The sequence below is a fragment of the Dipodomys merriami genome, unplaced genomic scaffold (assembly GCF_024711535.1).
Source record: "Dipodomys merriami isolate MVZ:Mamm:240054 unplaced genomic scaffold, mDipMer1.0.p SCAF_7, whole genome shotgun sequence".
Lineage (NCBI taxonomy): Eukaryota > Metazoa > Chordata > Mammalia > Rodentia > Heteromyidae > Dipodomys > Dipodomys merriami.
In genome coordinates, this window is record NW_027206290.1 from 68,187,792 (window position 1) to 68,210,694 (window position 22,903).

Here is a 22,903-nt window from a genome sequence, read left to right on the forward strand (position 1 = left end):
ATAGATCTCTATAGAGACATATAGATATATAGATAATTTCAGGAAATGTAAATTTACTTTGGAATTACTGAACTGAGTACTAGTGGCTCATCATCTCTGTAATCCTCCTTGCTCAGGAGGTGATATCTAAGGATCAAAGTTCAAAACCAGTTCAGGCAGACAAATCTGTGAGACTCTGATCTCAATCAGCTAGCAAAAAGCCAGAAGTGAAGGCATAACTCGTAGTTGATCCCCAGCCTTGAGTAAAAAAGCCAAGCAAGAACATGAGACCCTGAGTTCAAGCCCCAATACTGACACAAAAGGAAAAGCAAGGAAGGAAGGAAGGAAGGAAGGAAGGAAGGAAGGAAGGAAGGACGGAAGGAAGGAAGGAAGGAAGGAAGGAAGGAAGGAAGGAAGGAAGGGGAGGAGGAAAAAAAGGGGAAATAGGAGAGAAAGGGAAAGGGGTGAATGAGCAGAGGGGGAAGGAAGAGAGAAGTAGGAGAGGAGAGAGAAGAAGAGAGAAGATGAGGAGATGATAGCAGAGAGGAGAAGAAAGGGGAGGAAAGGGAAGGGGAGGGGAGGAGAGAGGAGAGGAGAGAAGAGAAAGGAGGGGAAAGGAGAGGAGGGAAGGAGGAGGGGAGGTGCAGGGGAGGTGCAGGGGAGGGGAGGGGGAGAAAGGAGAAGGGGAGAGAAGGGGAAGGGGAGGAGAAAAGTTTACTGAACCTGAACTAAATAATTCCTTTAAAAACCAAAGAGAAGGGAGGCCAGAATTCTTGTGCCTACATTATATCTTTGGCTGTAGTTTTGCTTGCTTTTCCCCTCACTACTAGAGGCCTTTATTCTTTAAGCCAACAGTAATGAACAAGTTATAATTTTTATTTTTTCTGATTCTGAATCTTTGGTCCTCATAATCTACCCAGGGTTTATAGCACCAGTAGAATGGGAGATGGGAATCAGTAGACTTGGAAGGTTTTTTTTTTCCCTTTAGACATAAGGTCTTATCATGTAAATCATGCTTAAATTGTCATATCAAGAAGCTCTCTTCAGCTAAGTAAGGTGGTACAAGCCTGGAATCTCAGCTACTCAGGAGACAGAGGCTAACTCAGAAGGGAGAGAAGGGCACCACTGAGATTTTTCTCCCGGGCAGCTCCTCCCTCTCATGCCCATACAGGCCACACCCACTGAGATCCCTGCCCTAGTCACCATAGGCTGTCTGCCACAGGAAGAACAGGACAAAGGTGAGAGTGAGATCCTCAGCACAACTTCTTTTATAATAGCTGAGGTAAGCTTTCTGTTGCTGCTGACTACTGGGGCCTCTGACTGAACAGGGAGTAGCTCAACTACAGCATTGTTTTGTTTGTCAGTGGTGGGGCTTGAACTTGGGGCCTGGGCACTGTCCCTGAGCTTTTCTGCCCAAAACTAGTGCTCTACAACTTTGAAGCACAGCGCCACTTCTGGTTTTTAGGTGGTTTATTGGAGATAAGAGCCTCACAGATTTTCCTGCCCGGGCTGACTTTGAACCATGATCCTCAGATCTCAGCCTTCTGAGTAGCTAGGATTACAGGCATGAGACACGGGTACCCAGCTTAAGGCAGGTTTATCTTCAAACCTTTATTCCTCCTCCTTTCCTCAAAAACCCAAGCAGCCTGAGCTTCTCCAGGCCTGGCACAGTCTCCCACCACCCATGATGGACTAGAGGGTCAATGGACCATAAATAGGGGTCTGAGTGGCCACACAATCCACTTGGGACCACAGTCCCATCTTAGAAGTCCATGAGTGGAGTGGACCCTGCCAGGGACTACAGTTGCTTTGGAGGATTTCAGACAAAATGGAACAGGGATTCCCACCTGGCTCAGCTCCACACACCTTGATGACTTCACATCCCCAGAGCCAACCTTGGCAATGCTGTTGACTCTGTGCTCCAAGCTCAGCTCTCTGTCACCTTCCTCCTGAATTCACTTCAGAAGATGTAGTGACAATTCAGAGATCTATCCATGTGCTCAGCTTGGCTTCTCCCTCTAAGGCTTCAAATCCAGCCAGCATCCCTGCTATCTACTCCACTGGGGATAACTCACGGGTCCTAGGAGTGTCACACATAGGCAGGTGGTACAGTGCCATCTCCTTCTGTTTGGATGAGCTCATCCCCTTCTCTGGTTCTATTAGCCATAAGCTGTCTGCTTGGTTCACACTTTGAGAAGAAAGAAGCCCCCAATTTCCACTTAAAGGTGGAGAGATTATATGTTCAACTAGAAGGATCATTACAGTACAGTTTTTCCTGTGCTTTTGTTGGCTTTCAAAAAGCAAAGAAACTAGCCACGCACTGGTGGCTCACATCTGTAATCCTAGCTACTCAGGAGGCGGAGATCTGAGGTTCAAAGCCAGCCCAGGCAGGAAAGTCTGTGAAATTCTTATCTTCAATTAACCACCAGAAAAACCAGAAGTGGTGCTGTGGCTCAAGTGGTAGAGCACTAGCCTTGAGATGAGGGACAACATCCAGGCCCAGAGTTCAAGCCCCATGACCAACAACAAAAAAAGCAAAGAAACTGCCTCTGCCAGGCCCCTCATATTCAGGACCTGAAGGAAGCCCGTAGGAATTGAGAGTCTCAGTTCTACAACTACAAGGTCCACGATCCTGCCAACTGCGGGAGTCAACTTTAAACCTTTCCCAGTTGAATCTCCAGATAAGAACACAGCCCCAGCTAGCTCCTTGATTGGAGCTGGGTAAGTCTGAAATAGACACAGGCAAGATGTGACTAAAATACATACAAGATGAAATAGTTAATATGCCACTACATTTTTGGCAATTTGTCATCCAGCAACAGAAAACAAACACAATGAATAAGCAAAATCAATCAGAAGAAAGTTTTCCACAGTTTTGAAGACCTTATAAAGCCCTTTAAAAGCTTACAGTTTGATGTCTTTGAAGTCTTGTTTTCAATTCATAAATCATGTTTATATATTTATGGAACCCAGTGTGTTATGGGTATACATCAATGATCAAAGCTGGATAATATACCCATCACCTTACATAGTTATCATTCACCAGTGATGAAAATATAAAATCCGCTCTTTTAAGCAACGCAATAGCTGGACACAGATGGCTTATGCTTATAATCCTAGATCCTCAGGAAGCTGACTAAGCTCCCAGTTCAAAGCCAGCTTGACAATTAACTAGCAAAAAGTCAGAAATGGAGCAATGGCTTAAGTGGTAGAGCATCATCCTTGAGCAAAAATGTCAAGCAAGAGCTCAAAGCTCCAACCAAGTTCAAGCCCCCCAAAATTTTAAAACTAAACAATGCAATGTATTACTATTAACTTGTCATTTTGCTGTACAGTGAATCAGAAGATCTTATTCCTCCTGTCTAACTGAACCTTTTGCCTTTTGACTAGCATCTGCCATTTCCCACCTACTTCCTTCACCACCATCTTCAACATCTAGTTAGAAAAAAAAATCCATTCTATGTGGATTTGACGTTTTTTAGAGTCTGTATATAAGTAGAATCATGTATTATCTGTCTTCTGGACCTGGATTGTTTCACATAGCATAATTGAAGGACTTGCCTCTCCTCTCTGGCCCAGTCATTTAACGTATCTAAAGATGGAATATGAAGGATTGACCTCCACCCTATTATCCCAGGCGCTCAGGCAAAAACCCCAGGTAGGCAGGGCAATCTGACCTGAGCCTGGCTGTAAACATTCCATTTTGGGGCTAAGCCTGTAAGGCTCTGAAGCTGAACTGTGAGGCCAGGAAAGGGTTAAGAGGTTGGAAAATTAAGAACTGTATGCTGTGAAAGTCAACTCATCTAGGCAAGACAGATGTAGAGATTCTAAACACTAAAAAAAAAGTCTGATATCTTGGATAAGGGCCTACTTACCCTATTCTCTGTCTGCACCTGCAGTCACCCCCTATACCAAACTCATGGAACCCCTTCCTTCCTCAGATCCTATAAAAACCTCAACTCCAGTGCCCTGCCGCCCCCCACACACACACAGCCTTCAAGCCAGAGGGAAGGCTGTGTCACTTACTGTCCCTCAATAAACAGTCCTAGCCTGTGGAAGATCGAGTCCAGCCTATTTCCTTCCATTCTCCTCCATTTTCCTAACAATAATGTCCTCTAAGTTCATTCATGGTATTACAAGTAATGACTATATAGTATTGTACACACACTTATACGTATGACATAAATGTGAATATATAAGATATAAATATGATATCTATAAGTGATATAAATGTGAAATATCCACATTTTTATTTGTTTACCTCTTGGTGGGCACTTTGGTTATCTCCATACCCTGGTTATTATAAATAAATGCTACAATGTTGTACAATTCATCTTGTATACATTTTGTGTATCTTGCCTGAACTCAGTGTTCCTTGTGTGATACTCAAGAACACCTAATAGTGCACAGTGGCTGTTATCCTAGCTACTCAGGAGGCTGAGATCTGAAGTTAGAAGTTTGAAGCCAAATCAAGCAGAAATGTCCATGACATGGGCTATTATCGCCATTAAACTACCCCAAAAAACAGAAGTGGAGCTGTGGCTCAAGTGCTAGAGCGTTACTTAGCCTTGAGCAAAAGAAGCTCAAGGACAGCACCCATGCACTGAGTTCAAACCCCAGGACCAGGATACATACCATAGACAGACAGACAGACAGACAGATAGACAGAGAGAACCAGCTAACAAAAGCAATTAAGTACTAAGTGCTAAGGGAAGAGATTTTGTTGGACATGATTGACTATTGACAAACACAAACATTTCTAATGTCTATGACATTTTCACACTCCACAAAACAATTTTCACCCAGTAGGGAAAATATCAACTCCATTGAAAATGTGTGCCTCAAGGCTTGTTTTGAGAGAAGTGGATGAAAGGGCTTTCTCAGCAACAGATGTGATATACAAGGGAGAATCTTCCACATGGCTGTCTCTCTGAGTATGCTGTGTAGGCCTTCGCTTGAGGCTATATCCCTAATTCTGAGACAACTAGAAAAAAACTGCCTCAAATTATGCCTTGCATTTTTCACTTGATAAAAATGTATTTGTCTATTTACTAACAGGTTCAAAAATTTCTTGACAGAATAAAGGACCTATTTACTAACCAACACAACCCCAGTCCCTAATCCCACAGGCACCAAATACTAGAACTGTCTTATGACTGGTGCTTTTACAGAATGCTGTAACAAAGGTAATATAATGAGACCCCACCTTTATCTACAACCAGACCCTCAAATGAGACCTTTTGGGACAAGACGGAAAAACAGAGATGATTCTAGATTTTTTTTTTTTTTTGCTTGTCCTGGGACTTGAACTCTGGACCTAGGTGCTGTCCCTGAGTTTCTTTTTGCTCAAGGCTAGTGTTGTACCACTTGAGCCACAGTGCCACATCCAGCTTTTACTGAGTAATTTATTGCAGATAAGAGTCTCATGGATTTTCCTGCCCAGGCTGGCTTGAACCATAATCCTCAGATCCCAGCCTCCTGAATAGCTAGGATACAGGCGTGAGCCACTGATGCCTGGCTGATTCTAGATTTCCCTTCAGGAACTTCACATGAAGAGTTTAAGATGAACCAGCCTGACAGCTCAGTGTCAGTCATTGCTGGAGATGACGTCATCCTGTCCTGCAGCATGCCTCGTCAGTCACCGAAAGGGATCGTCTCTTGGTTCAAAGATGCCGAGCCAGAGCCACAGTTAATCTACAGTTTCAATGGAAGTCAATTCCCCCGGGTAACCCAAGTAAAGAAAAAAAATGCTAATCAAGCAGACTATTCCATCCGCATCAGCAACGTCTCACCCAAGGATGTCGGCACCTACTACTGTGTGAAATTAAAGAAAGGGGATCATGATGTGAAGCTCAGAGCTGGTCCGGGCACCTATGTGTCAATAAAAGGTGAGTACAGCTTGGTAAGCTCCATCCTCCGACTTGTGTTTAACATCCTTTCTGTGTATCACATCATGACTGCATGTGGACACTGCAGGCTAGGACTCCGCAGACAACCCTTCTGATAAGCTACAGCCTCATGTCAAATATTGAGTCAAGCCACATGCACAGGTCAGAGGCTCTTCTTCCAGGACCCAAAGACATGGAGATGAGAAGTTTCCAAACAAAAGTATACTAACTACGCACATGTAACTACACATGGTTAATGTGCAGTATAGACTGAAGGAAAACAGACCTAAAAGGCTAGTAGGCTTGTTCCTCCTCCTCCTTCTTCTTCTCTTCTTTTTTGTGCAGATCCTAGGACTTGAACTCAGGGCCTGGGTACTGTCCCTGAGCTTTATTTTTTACTCAAGGATAGCACTCTACCTTGAGCCACAGCTCTACTTCTGGATTTTGTTTTGTTTTGTTTCGGTGTTTAACTGGAGATAAGAATCTCGTGAACTTTCTTGCCTGAGCTGGCTTCAAACCACAATTGTCAGATCTCTTCAGCCTCCTGAGTAGCTAGGATTACAGGTGTGAGCCACTGATGCCTGGCTTACTCATTGTATTCATGACACTGTTTTAGCCCAGGCTGACCTCAAACACAATCCTCTTTCCTCAGCTTCTCAAGTGCTAGAATCATAAGAATGTACCACCATGCCTAGCTATGACTTATTTAGAACCTCAATCCTCAGATCTCAGCCTCCTGAGCATCTAAGATTATAAGCAGGTACCACGGGTGCCTGGCTGCCACTGTCCTATTTCTTGATGCCCTTTTTCTTCACAACTCTCCAGCACTGATCTCTCTACAAATTGCAATAGCTCTCACCCTTCTCACAAGAGATGAAGGCCAGTCCCATCCTCATGGGGTGGACCCGGGTGGAAGGAATAGCATTGCATATTTAAGTCCTGGCTCTTGGATGGGTAGAACTGGTCTCTGTCTATAAATACTAACCCTGCATCATGTCCCCACACCTCCTGTCTTCTTCTGGCCTTGGTTAGGATCCAAGAAATGGAAATGGGATGGTGAATGTGGTCCTCTGGACCACTGGAGCACAAGGCCTCTCTGTACTCACTCACTATGTGAGCAGTCATGTGTGTCCTACATAGAAATAATGAGTGAGACCCAACCATGGCCTGCATCCAGGTTCTCCCTAGGTTGGCCTGAGCCAGAGCAGGGGAAATGAGAAATGATTTTCAGTTTCTTTCCAGGAAGCAAAGAGGAAGTATCTCAGGTGCAACAGAACGAGATGTCACAGACTGTATCAACGGGAGAGACAGTCACCTTGAGTTGCACTGTGCCCGACACCCTCCCCAGTGGCCCTGTTGCGTGGTTTAAGGGATCCGGGCCAAATCGGAAATTAATCTTCAACTTCAAGGATGATCGCTTTCCCAGAGTAAAAGCAACTGCGGACACCAGCAAAGCTGACAACACGGATTTCTCCATTCGCATCAGTGAAGTCTCTCTTGCAGACGCTGGAACCTACTACTGTGTGAAGTTCAAGAATGGGAAGCCTAATGAGTATCAATCCGGTCAGGGCTCCCAGGTGTTCGTGACTGGTGAGTGACACTCCTCTACCCTTTGCTGTGTGCTTTATTCTCAGCAATAATCTCTGTGTGATAGACTCTCAGCAATCATCTCTTCCTTTTAATGATCAACTACAGTACGAAAATATTCTTAAAGGTCCAATACATTCTGATCTTATCCTTTTCCCAGTAAGCTATGGGTACTTTTTATACAAGGATAAAGACTTAGAAAGGTTAACTGGGTGATAAAGGGTATTTCTGTTGACTTCTCAATATTCAACCAATCCCAGGGAGCTAAACTGAAAACTAAGATAATCTTATATCCACTACCAGTGGTGGATCCAAGTATAGACCTCGTTAAATCTAGTGTATATCTCTCCGACAGAGAAACATAGCATCTAAAATAACTCTCCCCACAGTTGTCTGTGGGGAGCTAAGTGATCTAAACACATATCCAGACTGGCCAGAAAGGGAGCCAGACTGGAAAAATCTACTGTCGATGAAGGCAGTGCTGTTGATCTGCATTGCTTACATTTATTGTATAGTGATGCTATCTATGGCTCTCATACTGTCTGTGGGGACCCACTAATGAGAGAGAAAACATCTTTGTTAAGCCAACTTGTCCTAAGGAATGCCACATAGTAAAGGCCATACAGTCACAAAATACCGAGTCATAGGGACTTACCAATGTCATTTTCCTGCTATCAAAGCCTTACTGTCTCTTATTGTTTTGCTACTTAAGACACTTGAACTTTGAACAATGCCCTTCCTGAGATATTACCAAATTACTGACATAATAATGCTACCATTTATAGCACATTTACTATATTCCTAAGACTCTGTTTGACCTACACAGCAACCAGGCAGTAGAGAGATGTGCATGTTGATTGTATAGATAAGGAAACTGACTCAAGGAGGCTCAGCAACTGAGGTAGAGAGGGAATAAAGGTGGGGGGCTGTTTAGGGCTCAAGCTGACATGCTGTATCTTAGTGAAGAGTCTCTTCTTACAATGGATAAGAAGCTAATACTTGCCTGGTGTTGATGACTCATGCTTTGAATAATAGCCACTTGAGAGGTTGAGATCTGATGATCCCAGTTTAAAGCCAGCCTATGCAGAAAACATTTAACCAGTAGAAAACCAGAAGTGGAAGTATGGCTTAGGTAGTAGAGCACCAGCCTTGAGTGAAAAAGCCAAGTAAGGAACTCTGAGTTTAAGCCCCAGTTCAAGCACAAAATAATAATAGTAATAATAATAATACGTTAATCAAAAAGTAAGAATTGACTGAATAGTGAGGAGGATTCTGGATTCCTCATACATTCAGTGAAGAATTTTAGGGACCAGAGACTAAAATGTATGTCATGTCTCAGTGCCCCCAAATTCTCACTTCTATAATGCTCTCATCTCTATCCATCTGGCTTTCTTTCTTGGTACACATAGACCTTGTCTATACGTTAGAAAAAATAAATGCAGAAAATGCTGACATTCCATTATTTAAGCTTACAAACCAGAGTGGAAAGAGGTCTTGTTCCCTGCCCCCTCCACCAGCATCCACAAATGAGTAATGGAAATCACTTGGGTTGGTCTTTCCTGTGTCACAATGTCCAACATAGAACTCATAACAGAGGTAGGAGGTGCTGTGGTCTGAAACCCTTCAGCCCCATTCAATAAATCTTAAGCAGATTGATAAAAAAAAAATGTCTTAAACAGAATCAAGAACAAAAATCACATGACCGTCTCAATAAGTACAAAAAAAAGGTTTGGACAAAAATTCAACATCCCTTCAAAATAAAAGCTTTGAAGAAACTAAGAATAAAAGAGCATATCTCAACATAGTTAAGGCTATATGTGATAAATCTGTAGCCAACATTGCTTTCAGTGGGGAAAAACTAAAACTAGGGTCTCTAAAAATCAGAAATGAGTTGAAATGACCACTCTGTCCATTCTTATTCAATATAGTGCTCCAATTCTGAGCCAAACCAGTAAGGTAAGAGAAAAAAAAAAAAAGGGATATAAACAAGAAAGGAAAAGTCAAATTGCTCCTATATAGAGATTACATGAGGGGGCGGGGAGGCAGGTCTTGAACTCAGGACATTGTGTTGTCTTTTGGCTTTTTTTTTTTCTGTTTTTGGTTGGTTGTGGCGCTTGAACTCTGGGCTTGGGCGCTGTCCCTGCACTCTTCAGCTCAAGGCAAACACTCTATCACTTGAGCCACAGTGCCACTTCCGGTTTTCTAGTGGTTTATTGGAGGTAAGAGTTTCAGAGACTGTCCTGCCTGGGCTGGCTTTGAACTGTGATCCTCAGATCTCAGCCTCCTGAGTAGCTAGGATTTACAGGCATAAGCCACCAGCGCCCGGCTCCTTTGGCTTTTTGCTCAAGGCTAGAGCTCTACCCTTCAGCCATGCCTCCATTTCTTATATGATCCTATACTTAAAGGACCTTAAAACTCTATCAAAAAAACTCTTAGATCCAATAAACACCTTCAGCAAAATAGCAAGACACAAATCAGCATTAATTAGTAGCTAGGTGTTGGTGGCACATGCCTATAATCCCAGCTACTCAGGAGGATAAGATCTGAAGATCACAGTTCAAAACCAGCCAAAGCAGGAAAGTCTAATGAGATTCTTATTTCCAATTAAATACAAAAAGTCAGAAATGGAGCAGTGGCTCAAGTGGTAGAGTGCTAGCTTTGAGCAAAAAAAGCTCAGAGACAGCACCTAAGCCCTGAGTTCAAGCCCCAAGTCTGGCACCAAAATGAATTAGTAGCTTTTCTATAGATTGATGATGAACAGAGAAATAAACCAGGAAAACAATCCCATTCACAGTAGCCTCAAAACTATCAAGTACCAAGAGATGGGTGACAATGTTGTCAGACACTTTGTACTCATATACTGTTTTGTAGAATGGGAACTTCTTTGTACAATTACTTAAAGATAATAATAAAAAAATTTAAACTATCAAATACCTTACCAATCACCGTGGCTCACACTTACATCCTCGCTACTCACTTGAACATTCAGGCACAAGTAATGTTTTCCTAATAAAACCCCAGTTGCTCATAAAATAAGAACAAGAATTAAACAATGGGACTACATCTCTGTAGCAAAGCAAACAATTACTAGACTCACAAAAATCTGCAGCATGGAAAAAATTTTACCATCTATTCATTAGATCAAGAATTGATAACCAGAATACACAAACAGCTTCAACAATAAACAACCAAAAGAATAAACAACCCAAATTAATAAGTGGACAAATGAACTGAATAGTTTCCAAAAGAAGTCCAACTGACTAGTAAATACATGAAGAAATGACCAATATCATAGGCATAAAAGCAAAACAAATAAAAACATCATTGAGAAACCATCTCACACCTGTCAGAATGACCATCAGCAAAAGAAACAAATAACAGAGCCTGGCAAGAGTGTCGGGGGAAATGGACTCTTACACACTGTTAATGAGATGTAAATTAATGCAGCCACTATGGAAATCAGTGTAGATGTTCCTTAAAAAAACTAAAGATAGAACCACAATATGATCCTGCTATCTGAAGAAATACTAATTAGCATACAGTCAAGATACTTGCACACCTACGTTTATTGCAGAACTATTCACCATAGCCAAAATATGGAACTACTCTATGTACCCATCAACTGATGAATGGGTGAAGAAAATGTAATATGTATATATATATGTATATATATATATATATATGCACACAATGAATTATTTACTCAACCATAAAGAAATGAAATTACATCATTTGCAGGTAAATGGATGGAACTAGAGATTATTATGTATGACAAATGAGCCAGACTGAGAAAGACAAATATTGTATCTTTGCTCTCATATTCAAAATCTAGTCCTTAAAAATGAATGACAGGAGCTGGGGCACTGGTGGATCATACTTGTAATCCTAGCTACTCAGGAATCTGAGATCTGAGGATTTACAGTTCAAAGCCAGCCCAGGCAAGAAAGTCTATCAGACTCATCTCCAATTAGCCATCAGAAAACTGAAAGTGGAGCCATGGCTCAAGATGGTAAAACACTTACCTTGAGCAAAAGAGGTCAGGAACAGTACCCAGGCCCTGAGTTCAAGCCCCACAGCCAACAACAACAAAAAGATAAGAATGCAATCTGTTGAAATGACTTCATTCCCAGAATCCTTTGGGTTTCTGGCTCTCCCAACTATGAGAAAACCAGAGTTAAAGTGGAGGTAAAGGTATGCTTTAAAATGATTTAGGGGAGCAATGTGAATGGATTTGACCCCCCTTTTAAAACTCAAACTTTAAGGCTCAGAATGCTTTAATTTTATTCACACATAAATATTCAGATGCATATGTTTAAAAATACTGAGCACGTATTTGGCTGGGGAGGGGGGATGTATTGTAACTAATTTCCACAAACTTCTAGGTCTAAAAGAGCAAAGAAAATATCTCAGTGGAAAGATAACCTAAGAGGCTCTACCAAAAAACTAGTGAAATTATAGGCATAGTGGGGCATGCCTATAATCCCAACTATTCAAGAAGCAGAGGCAAGAAGATTACAAGCTCAAAAAATACTCAGCCAAGAGGTATACTCTGCTCTAAAAAACAGAATGTAAACAAAAGAGCTTAAGTGGAAGAGCATTTGTCTAGCAAACATGCAGCACTAATTCAATCCTCAATGTAGCAAAAAATTTTAAAAAGTAAGTCTTTGTTAGGAAACTGAGTCATGAGTGTTAGGAGAGATCAAGTGGATGTAAGAAGGAAACAGCAGAGGAGAGCAGACTTTAATCATGGCTGCAAAGGGGCTCCATGAAACACCAAGCAGGGTTGGAGACACAAAAAGTGGGGGGTAGGGGTGAGAAGGCTAGGTTTTTATACATTCTAGGGTGAAACTCTTCTTTGGAATTTCTTTGTCTTGTCCTGTTGGGGGTTTATGGCACAAACTGTCCTGTTTGGGATTTATGGGGCAAACTCTCTCATTTGGGGTATCATGCAGCAGTCCTGCACATTCAGATAAGGTCAGATGTGAGGTTTTCCTGAGAACCAGGAGGGGTCTCTGGAGGAGGGTGGTCAGTGGGCCCTGGGAGCAACATGGAGCTATGAGAACAAAGCAGATCCCCCTCATTGAGGAATGACATCAGCAAATTGACTAAGAGGCTCTAGTCCCTCATTCTCCCATGAAGACACAGAGTGAACGGCAATATACCGGAAAACCTTGGGGAGAATTTTAGAGATCAATTGAAAAATGGAAGTTACACCACCTCCCCCCCCCCCCCCCCCCCCGCAAACCAATGCAAACCAAGCAGGGATGCCAGTGAAAGTGTAGGCAAGCCTGCACATTTGGCCTTGCCCCTCCTCTACCCCTCCCACCCCCCAGGCATGACAGCTAGGAAGAAACCTCTCCTAGGGAAGAGCCCACCAGGGATGAACACAAGAGAGTGGACCCTGTGGTTGTCTGGGGAATACCCCAGAGAATTTTTTTTTCTGTCTCATCTGCCTCAGGGTGTTGACATGAACAACAGCACAGTTGGAAGCTGCCACAATCAGAGGCCATTACTGAGCCTCATTAGTGCTGCAGAGATTCTGCGTTCCACAGAAAGATGTGAGGGAGAGCAAGACATTCTGAGTTCTCAAGAAGGAACAAACAAACTGCTGAATATTTGAGATAATGAAAAGCCTAGGAATAAACCCATAGGAGACAACCCCTCAGAAAGGACAGAGATTTCAAAATCTCTAGTTTGGCTGATTATTCATTTTCCCCTACAACCCCCATCCCCTAAAGAAATGCAGATTTGGATTTTGGAGTAAGACAGTGAACTGGATGTTTCCTCCCTGTGACTTTATGCATGAAAAGGGTTAGGAAAACAAAGAAGAGCCTACATTCAAAATAGAGACCGCCAAGCACTGGTGGCTCATGGCTGTAATCCTAGCTACTCAGGAAACAGATCTGAGAATCACGGTTCAATATCCCAGGTAGGACAGCCCATGAGACTCTTATCTCCAATTAACCAACAAAAAGCCAGACTTGAAAGGAAAAGCCCACCTGAATTCAAACTCCAGTATCCAGGGCTGGCACACACACACACACACAAAAAAAAAAAAAAAAAGAAAAGAAAAAGAAAAGGAGCATCAGAGTATCAGGAATCAAGGAAAAGAATGGAGAAACAGAAGCAAGACAATGCAAAACTCCAGGCATCAGTGGCTCATGCCTGTAATCCTAGCTACTTAGGAGGCTGAGATATGAGGATTGAGGCTGGAACCAACCCAAGCAGGAAAGTCCATGAGACTCCTATACCCAATTAACCACCAGAAAACCAGAAGTGGTGCTGTGGAAGAGCACTAGCCTTGAGCAAAAGAGATCAGGGAGAGTGTCCAGGCCCTGAGTTCAAGCCCCACAAGCAGTCCAAAAAAAAAAAAAAAAGCAACAAGACAATGCAGAGAAAAGTCAGGAAGAGTTCATAGCTCCCACCCTGACTTCCCAGGGGGAGGAAGTGAAGGTTGAGCACACGTTAATGCAGGCAGCCCTGGTGACAACAGACTGTCAGTCCTAGCCAGTCTCGCAAGTCTCAAACCCAGTGCGGGCTTTGCCAGTCTCGCAAGTCTCAAACCCAGTGCGGGCTTTGATGTGACAGGGACTCCTTCTGCACAACAGGCAAACATTGGAGAAAACATTCATTACATCAATTCCCATAGCTCAGAGAGCTTTAGCCAGGCTCCATCTTGACACAAGCCTACTAGACTGAGCTAGTCTGGGGACATGAAAACAATGAACAATCACAAGCCAGGGATACAATTTCAATGCCATTCCCATCAAAACTCCAATAATATTCTTCATGGAAATAGACAAATCAATCCTAAAATCCATATGGAAGCACAGAATATCCCAAACAACCAAAGAAATTCTGGGCAAAAAGAGAAGTGCTGGAGATATCACAATATTTGACTTTAAATTATATTACAGAATCATAGTAACAAACAAAACAAAAAAAAAGCATAGGAACAGACATGTGAACCAATGAGATAGAGCTAAAATCCCAGAAAAGGTAGCTGCACAGCTAAAACATCTGATTTTTATTTTCATTTTTACAAAAACGTCAAAATCCTACATGAGAGGATTAGTACTGAGAAAACAGGGTTTCTACATGTAGAAGACTGAAACTAGACCCTACCATTCCCCCTATATGAAAATCAACTAAAATGAGTCAGAAACATTAGTCTAAAACTCTTAAACTGCTATAGAAAAACATAGAGGACACACTTGAAGAAGCAGATATGCATGATGACTCTAGTGGCTCTGGAAATAAATGCAAGAATTGACAAATGAGCAAATTAAAAAGCTTCTGCACAGCAAAGGAAACAGTTATTACCAAATAAGACCCTCTACAGAATGGGAGAAGATCTTTACCAGTTAGTTATAATGTATTTGTGATCTATATTTACAGTCTGTAAAAATGAGTCCTAAAGTCATATAGTAAATAAACATCTATTCACAAAAACTGGCAAAAATAAGTAATAACTAGGTATCAAAAATAAGAATCAGCAAGACAAAGTCCACCCAGACAGATAGGCCAAGAACATAGGGGTTAAGTATTAACTTAAAACAGTAATATTTATTTAAGAATAAAGAACTTGTAACCTTCACCTTTGTATATTTTCCTCTAGGGTTTAAGCAGGATCTGCAATGTGCTTCTATTCAATAGAGCCCAATTATAGCATAACTGATTACAATGACATAAGAGCCATCACTACTATTCCTTTCTCTCTTCTGATTGTCTTGAAGTAGAAAGAAGCCAGACATTTCAAGCAGTAGGGACTGGCTAGAAAGACCCACATGACAAAAAAAAAAAAAAAAAAAAAAAAAACTTGAGAGCCTCAGTCTTATGACATGCTCATGTTCTGCCAACACCGTGAGCAAACTGAGAACAAACCTTTCCCCAGTTGAACCTCCAGATGAGAACACAGCCCAGCTGATATGTTGATTGGTTCTAGGTGAGACCTTGAAATCAAGAACCAGCTTTGCTGGATCCGAGATACAGACTCACAGAAACTATGAAATAGTTCATAGGTGTTCACAGCCACTGTTTGTACCAGTTTGTTACCTAGCAACAGAAAACAATTATACTAGTTGAGTATACTAGTATACTAGTGATGCATGCCTTTAATCCCAGTTACTGGGGAAGTAGAGGTAGGAAGATCATGAGTTTGAGGCCAGCCTGGGAAAAAAATAGGCAAAACTTGAAAGCAAAATACAATCCGAAGATCTGGTGGTATTGCTCACCTGGTAGAAAACTTGCCTCATATGTTAGAGAGCCATGGTTTTATCCTCAATTCTAGGAGGAAAAAAACAACATACCAACATACTCTGAGTAAAATAAAGCAAACATGAAAAGAAAGTCTGCAGAGTTTTGTAGCACTTATCTGGCATACATCTTGTGTATCTTATGCAAACTCTGTCAGCGCTGCTTGTGATAGATACTCAAGGACACACATTGCAAGAGTAATTGGGTACTAACTAATACAATTGAGCTGGGAAGTATTGAGTTTTGCTGAAGGAAAAACAATCATCATATCTGAGATGCTTGTACAGCCAAGGAATCAAATTTCACCCCTTAAGGGAAATATCAACCTCATTAAAAATATATGTTTCCATGTTTATTTGGGGAGAAGGCGATGGATGAGTCAGACTTTGTGGGATGACAGAGCTGGTATACAATGGGAACTACCTCCACCTGTAGGCCATTTGTGGATTGTCTGCATAATACTTAACCACAAGTGAAATGTTTCTCATTCTAGGACATAAAGGAAAATCAGACTCAAATTCAACCTCACATTTTTTTTTTAAAATTCATTTGTGTATTCACTTAAAATGTATTTAGTGCTGGGTGTTGGTGGCTCACACCTATAATCCTAGCTACTCAGGAGGCTGAGATCTGAGGATACCGGGGCAGGCAAGTCCATGAGACTCTTTTCTCTAATTAACCACCCCAAAATCTGAAAGTGGTGCTGTGGCTCAAGTGGTTGAGTGCTAGCCTTGTTCAAAAAAAGCTCAGAGGTAAAGCCTAGGTCCTGAGTTCAAGCCCCAGGACTGGCATTTTTTTTTTTAATGTTTAGTGCCTGTGTTTCAGGCACTAAACATTTTGCCCAAAGGAAAAGGAATGAAATTCTATCTTAGCCTTGAGCCAGACACTCAAGGAACCAAAACAGGAAACATGAAAAATGATTCTAAGTTTCTTTCCAGGAAATTCATTCGAAGAGTTAAAGGTAGACCAGCCTGAGAGTTCAGTGTCTGTCGATGCTGGAGATGAAGTCACCTTGCCCTGCAGCATGTCTTCTCTGTCACCCAAAGGAACTGTCTCATGGTTCAAAGAGGACGGGCCCAAACGGCAATTAATCTACAGTTTCAATGGAAATCACTTTCCCCGAGTAACTCAAGTACAGAAAACAGTACCCAATCAAATGGACTATTCCATCCGCATCAGCGACATGTCACCAATGGATGCTGGCACCTACTTCTGTGTGCTGTTAAAGAAAGGGAATCCTGCCACGGAGCTCATGTCTGGTCCTGGTACCTACGTGTCTGTGAAAGGTGAGTAACAGCCTGACACACTTATTCCATTCCCTGGGCATGCATGTGCATGTGTAAAACTCTTCATGGTACCCTCAATGAATTATTACAGCTCATTGGTTAATAGGCCTCTTTTTGCACAAACCATTCTCTGGGGTTGGGTTCTACAAGAAAGGACCTTCCGATAAAATTCTAGAGTCAAATGTCAAATATTAAATCAATCCATATCTGGAGGCTACAGTCCTTCTTCTCTGATGGTCAGATCTACCAAGGTCCAGAGACACAGGGAAAGAGACTCCCATGGTAAAAGATAGCTCATAGCATGACCCAAATAATAGGGAAATGGAGACCCAGAGGCTTGACTGGCTCTTTGAAGGTCTCAGAACTATTCCTGGGCTCAAATATAGGCAAGGCACTGCACTAGACTGAGAGTCTTTGAAATTTTAGTCACAGCCCTTTAAGGTGTAATCTTGTGTCTGGATTAAGTTTGGCCCCAAATGTCCAACACATCCTGATCCAAAGGAAAGAGCGATCTCCAGGCAGACATGATTCCCTTCATCTACCTCCATTACCAATGGGGATGTGATTGGGGCTCAGTAGCAGGCTGCAGGTGAAGTCTGAGACCACAAATGATCATACAACAGGTCAATCACTAGGCGTGCAATTAATCACTCCACAGCCAGAGAATTCATCACTCCATGGCCTGGGAATTGTGGAGCCAGAGGAGGGGGCTTGTGTTTGACCATCTCCAGACTCTGGAGGGGCAGGATGTCTTGATGAAGGGCCCAATTGTATGTCTGACACTTGGGTTTCCCCAGGTGAGCCCTGAGCTTCCATGCCCTCATTCCTGATGACAACCAGTGTTTCATTCTGGTCAACTTCCAAATTCATGTCATGAAGGGCCCTTGAGGCCACAGGCCCCTCTGTTCTGCAGCAATGTTTCCCTGGAACCAAGGCACCTTTTCAAGGCACACAACTGGCCATGGAAAATCCACGTGTCCCTCAAACTCAGTGGTGTGGCTACAGGCTACTTTGCTTCTCTCCTATCCTGACCTCACCGGACAAGAGTTCCCTTCCCAGCTAACCTACTCTTTTGTCTGTGATTTTGATGTCTTGGAGGCACTGCTATTACCAGGGCCCATCACATCATGAAGTAGTAATGGCAGCTATGTTGAGAAGGGAGTGCGGGTCAGGAAAAGACTTCCAATTATGAGGATCCCTGAGACAATGGTTCTTATTTTTGAGAGAAAATGAGCCTTCCACTTTCCTTGTACCTCTTGAAGGATAAGTAATGGAACCATGCATAGGGTCAACCATCAAATGTTTCAGTTGTGCTATCTCTCCACTTTCCCCTCTCCAAAACTCTCCAGCACTAATCTCTCCAGAAATTGCAATAGCTCTCTCGCCCTTCTCACAAGAGATGAAGCCTGTCCCATCCTCACTGGAGGACCTGGGTAGAAGGAACAGAGTAGCACATTTAAGAATGTGCTGGGAATGTGGCTTAAAGGTAGAGTGCTTGCCTAGCATGCATGAATCCCTGAGTTCCATTTCTCAGTACCATATAAACAACAACAACAACAAAAAAGGTGGTTCAAATGGTAGAGTGCTAGCCTTGAACAAAAGAAGCTCAGGCATAGTGCCCAGGCCCTGAATTCAAGCCCCAGGACTGGCAAAAAAAAAAAAAAAGTCCTGGCCTTTGGATGAGTAGAAAAACCAATTTCTGTCTATGAATGTTAGCCCTGCATAAGATCCCCACACTTCCTGTTTTCTTGCCGTGGATAGGAGCCAAGAAATAGAAATGAGGGGATGACAAATGTGGTCCTCTGGACCTAACACTACCAGAGGACGAGCCGTCTCTACATAGAAGTCATGAATAAGACCCAACCATGGCCTGCATCCAGGTTCCCCCTAGGGTAGCCTGAGCCAAAGCAGGGGAAATGAGAAATGACTGTGTGTTTCTTTCCAGGAACTACAGACCAGACATCCCACGTACAACAAAACGAGATCTCACGGACTGTTGAAATGGGGAAGACGATCACCTTGAGTTGCACTGTGCCCGACACCCTCCCCAGTGGCCCTGTTGCGTGGTTTAAGGGATCCGGGCCAAATCGGAAATTAATCTTCAATTTCAAGGATGATCGCTTTCCCAGAGTAAAAGCAACTGCAGACACCAGCAAAGCTGGCAACACGGACTTCTCCATCCGCATCAGCGAAGTCTCTCTTGCAGACGCTGGTGTCTATTACTGTGTGAAGTTTGTAAAGGAGAACATGAACAAGGATTACCAGTCAGGCCAGGGCACCCAAGTGTCTGTAATTGGTGAGTATGTCCTCTCACTACACTTCTTGCTGTCTCCCAATCATTGAATGACTGTTACAGGTCAAGTATGATCAAGGGGAGAATATATATTAGATTTTCCCCCATCTAACACCTAACTTTTCAGTTAGGAATTTTACAAGAGGGGAAACTGAGATTTAGAAAAGTAAGTGATTGAGTGATAAGGGAGATTTTGGCTAACATCTCAGCATTTATTCTGTCTCCTACCATTCGGCTAAACCAGTTAAAGTAACCCTACATCCCCTATCACTGGCCAACTCAACTATGGGACTAACTTCAGCCAATTTGGGCTCAGGGTTTTGCCTACTCCTTAATACAAAGCCTCTGGTTAGCTTAGAGGTGGAATAGCTGATGACCGTTGCTTAGAAAAAGAAAATTGTGAATGAACCCAACATTCCTATTAACATCCAAATACTCCAGGCTAGACATGTACTAAATGTATGCCATTCCTACATAAAGAATAAAGTGTGCATACATTTTAAAATGACGAGCTATATATTCATTTCCTGGGGTCAGTGTAGCTAATGGACACCAGTAATGGATAACTGAGACAATAGAATACATCATCATGAGTCAGGACAGTGAGGAGTTGTCAATCATCCACTCCACAGAAACAAGTAAAAATTGTTTTTAAGACACACCTAACTGCTGGGCACTGGAGGCTCACCCCTGTAATACTAGCTACACAGAAGGCTGAGATCTGAGGATCACAGTGCAAAACCAGACTGAGGAAGACAATCCCTAAGACTTTTATTTCCAATTAACTACCAAAAAAGCCAGAAGCAGAGCTGTGGCTCAAAGTAATAGAGCACTAGCCTTGAGTAAAAAAGCTCAGGGACAGCTCTCAGGCCTTGAGTTCAAGCTCTACCACTGACCAAAATAAAGTTAAAAGGGGAAAGGATAAGAGAAAAGAGGAAGCTTAGAAACCGTAACATAGAAGGGGCAAATTTAAATAACTAGTATACATCTAGGATAATCTTAATAGACAAGTAGAAAAGGTCAAAAGCTATGCACATATGACTATATAAGATGATGCTAAGCGAAATGAACCCCAAGATAGAGACACAGAGGTTTTATCTTTGTTGGTGTTGTTTTTAATGTATTTATAATGTACTATGTGATTTTTTTGTTTCTTTTGTATGTTCTTCCCCCCGGTATAACCCCTGTTGTCACTGTATTTGATTCCAGTACCCTGCATCTTGTATATACAATTTTCTAATTTGGGGAGGGGAACGGAAATAACAAAATGCTGAAACAAGGATACACATTGACCCATTATAACAATGAGATGTACAAGACACTATGTTGAAAACAAACTTTACAACTTTGGGAAGCAGGGAGGGAGGAGTTGGGGAGGTGGGAAGGGAAGGGATGGTAGGGGGTAAACAAAGGAGGGGGTAATAATGCTCAATAGAAAATTTACTCATTACCTTACTCATGTAAGTGTAACCCCTCTGTACAGTATCTTTACAATTATATATATATATATATGCATATATATATATATATATATATATAAAATTCAAAAAAGAGCCAGGCCCAGTGGCTCTGGCCTGTAATCTTATCTACTTAGGAGGCTGAGATCTAAGGATCGAAGTTCAAAGCTAGCCCAAGCAAGAAAGTCTATGATACTCTTTTTTGGGGGGGAGGCGGGGGGTCAGTCATGGGGCTTGAACTCTGGGCTTGGGCGCTGTCCCTGCACTCTTCAGCTCAAGGTGAGTGCTCTACCACTTGAGCTACAGCACCACTTCCAGTTTTCTAGTGGTTTATTGGAGATAAGAGTCTCACCGACTTTCCTGCTGGGGCTGGCTTTGAACCATGATCCTCAGATCTCAGCTTCCTAAGTAGCTAGGATTACAGATGTGAGCCACTGGCACCCGGCTCTATGAGACTCTTATCTCCAATAAACCACCAGAAAACTAGAAGTGGTGCTGTGGCTGAAGTGGTAGAGTGCTAGCCTTGAGCTGAAGAGTTCAGGGACAGCACCTAGGCCCTAGAGTTTAAGACCTACAACCGACTAAAAAAAAAGGGGGGGGCATTTAGTCAAAGTGCATCATATATATGCATGCTCAAATTATCACAATAAAGCCTCTTTGTACAATGAATTTGAAGTACATTTAGTATTGCTGACTCACCAATCCTAACTGTCTATCCATCTTCCTCCTTGAAGCTCCACCTTCTCTGCCTGTGGTAATAGGCCCCTTGGAGAGGGCCCTGATTAAACAGGCTGTGAATTTCAGTTGCATGTCCTACAGTTTCTTTCCCAAAAACATCACCCTGAGATGGTTCAAAAATGGGAAAGAACTCTCCTCCCTCCGGACCCAGGTGATCGAATTGAAGTACGGTAGTGGTGACAAAGTCTTAAGTAGCACTGAGGTGGTGCTGGACCCAAAGGACTTCAATTCCCGTGTCACCTGCAACATGGACCACCCAAGCTTTCCACACCCTCTTCATGGGAAGACCGAGTTGACTGACACCATGCTAGGTAAGTGACATCAACCCTGTCCAGCCTTCTGGAGCACACACTTTCCCCCTAAAGATTGTTTTAGTGCCTTAAGTCTAAACCACAGAACCTTTCAGCTAGTAAGAGCATCTACTGTGTGCTGAGGACTGCCCCAGTGCTAGGTAGCTAGCAAAGTCAATAGCTATTAAGTAAGCCAGAATAGCTCTGATTATAGTTCCAGATCTGAGCCTCTGTCCTGTGCTCTTTCAGCTCCGCCAACTGTGTTTATTTTTCAACACCCCATCTCAAATGACAAGATAAACGTCTCCTGCAAGGTCAAGAAGTTCTACCCGCAGAATGTCCGCCTTGCCTGGCTGAAGAATGGAAACACCTCCCACATCGATGAGACCCTGATCTCCACCAAAGGCAGAAACGGGCTGTACAGCGTGCAGGGCTCCATCTTGGTGGCGAACGCTAACCACACGGAGGACATTCTCCTCACCTGCCAGGTGGAGCAGGACGGGAGGCCTGAAGTCACTGAAAAAACGTTCTTGCTCTCCTCGTACCTGGACAAGCCTAAGATGTAGCCCCTGGAACGGCCTTCACGATTATGTAAGGAGGCTGGGCTCTGTCTTCATTCCTCAAAGCTTGCTTTTTAAGAATATAACATTTTATCTTATGAAAGCAAAATCTACTCTTCCCTCCCTCCCTGTCTCTCTCCTTCTCTTCTCTGCCTCCTCTCCTTCTCTCTCTCACACATACATATATGCATACATATGTGCACATACATGTGCAATATCCTCTTTTGCTCCCTCTTCTCTCTCTCTCTCTCTCTCTCACACACACACAGCATGCATGCACACAAGTTCACACAACCCAAACTTGTCTCATTATCTATTAGAAGTATCTAGTAGAGAACAAATACACCCAATCCAACTCTGCAGATGTCTGATTTCATGATATTCTATCGATTCTTTGAAAATCTCATTGAGCTGGGTGCCCGGGCCTCATTCCTGTCAGCCTAGTTACTCAGGAGGTTCAAAACCAGCCCAGACAGGAAAATTCATGAGACTCATCTCCAATTAAACACCAAAAAAAAAAAAAAAAAAAAAAGCTGGAAGCGGCGTTGTGGCTCAAATAGTAGAGTGCT

The 22,903-nt window shown here is 42.7% G+C and overlaps 1 protein-coding gene across 2 annotated transcripts in view; it reads left to right on the forward strand.

Moving 5' to 3' along the window:
• LOC138816816 (immunoglobulin gamma-1 heavy chain-like) overlaps window positions 1–22,903 on the forward strand; it is a 37,464-nt gene that overhangs the window by 2,210 nt on the left and 12,351 nt on the right. The window contains exons 2-7 of one of the 2 annotated variants that reach the window (XM_070006914.1): window positions 5,520–5,867; window positions 7,110–7,457; window positions 16,649–16,996; window positions 18,942–19,292; window positions 21,481–21,795; window positions 22,024–22,365. In XM_070006914.1, coding sequence (XP_069863015.1) covers window positions 5,520–5,867; window positions 7,110–7,457; window positions 16,649–16,996; window positions 18,942–19,292; window positions 21,481–21,795; window positions 22,024–22,340 — 2,027 coding nt within the window. In that variant the 3' untranslated portion in view covers window positions 22,341–22,365. Of the gene's footprint in view, window positions 1–5,519; window positions 5,868–7,109; window positions 7,458–16,648; window positions 16,997–18,941; window positions 19,293–21,480; window positions 21,796–22,023; window positions 22,752–22,903 lie in introns of those variants that run through there. The other variant, XM_070006913.1, reaches the window with a different exon arrangement.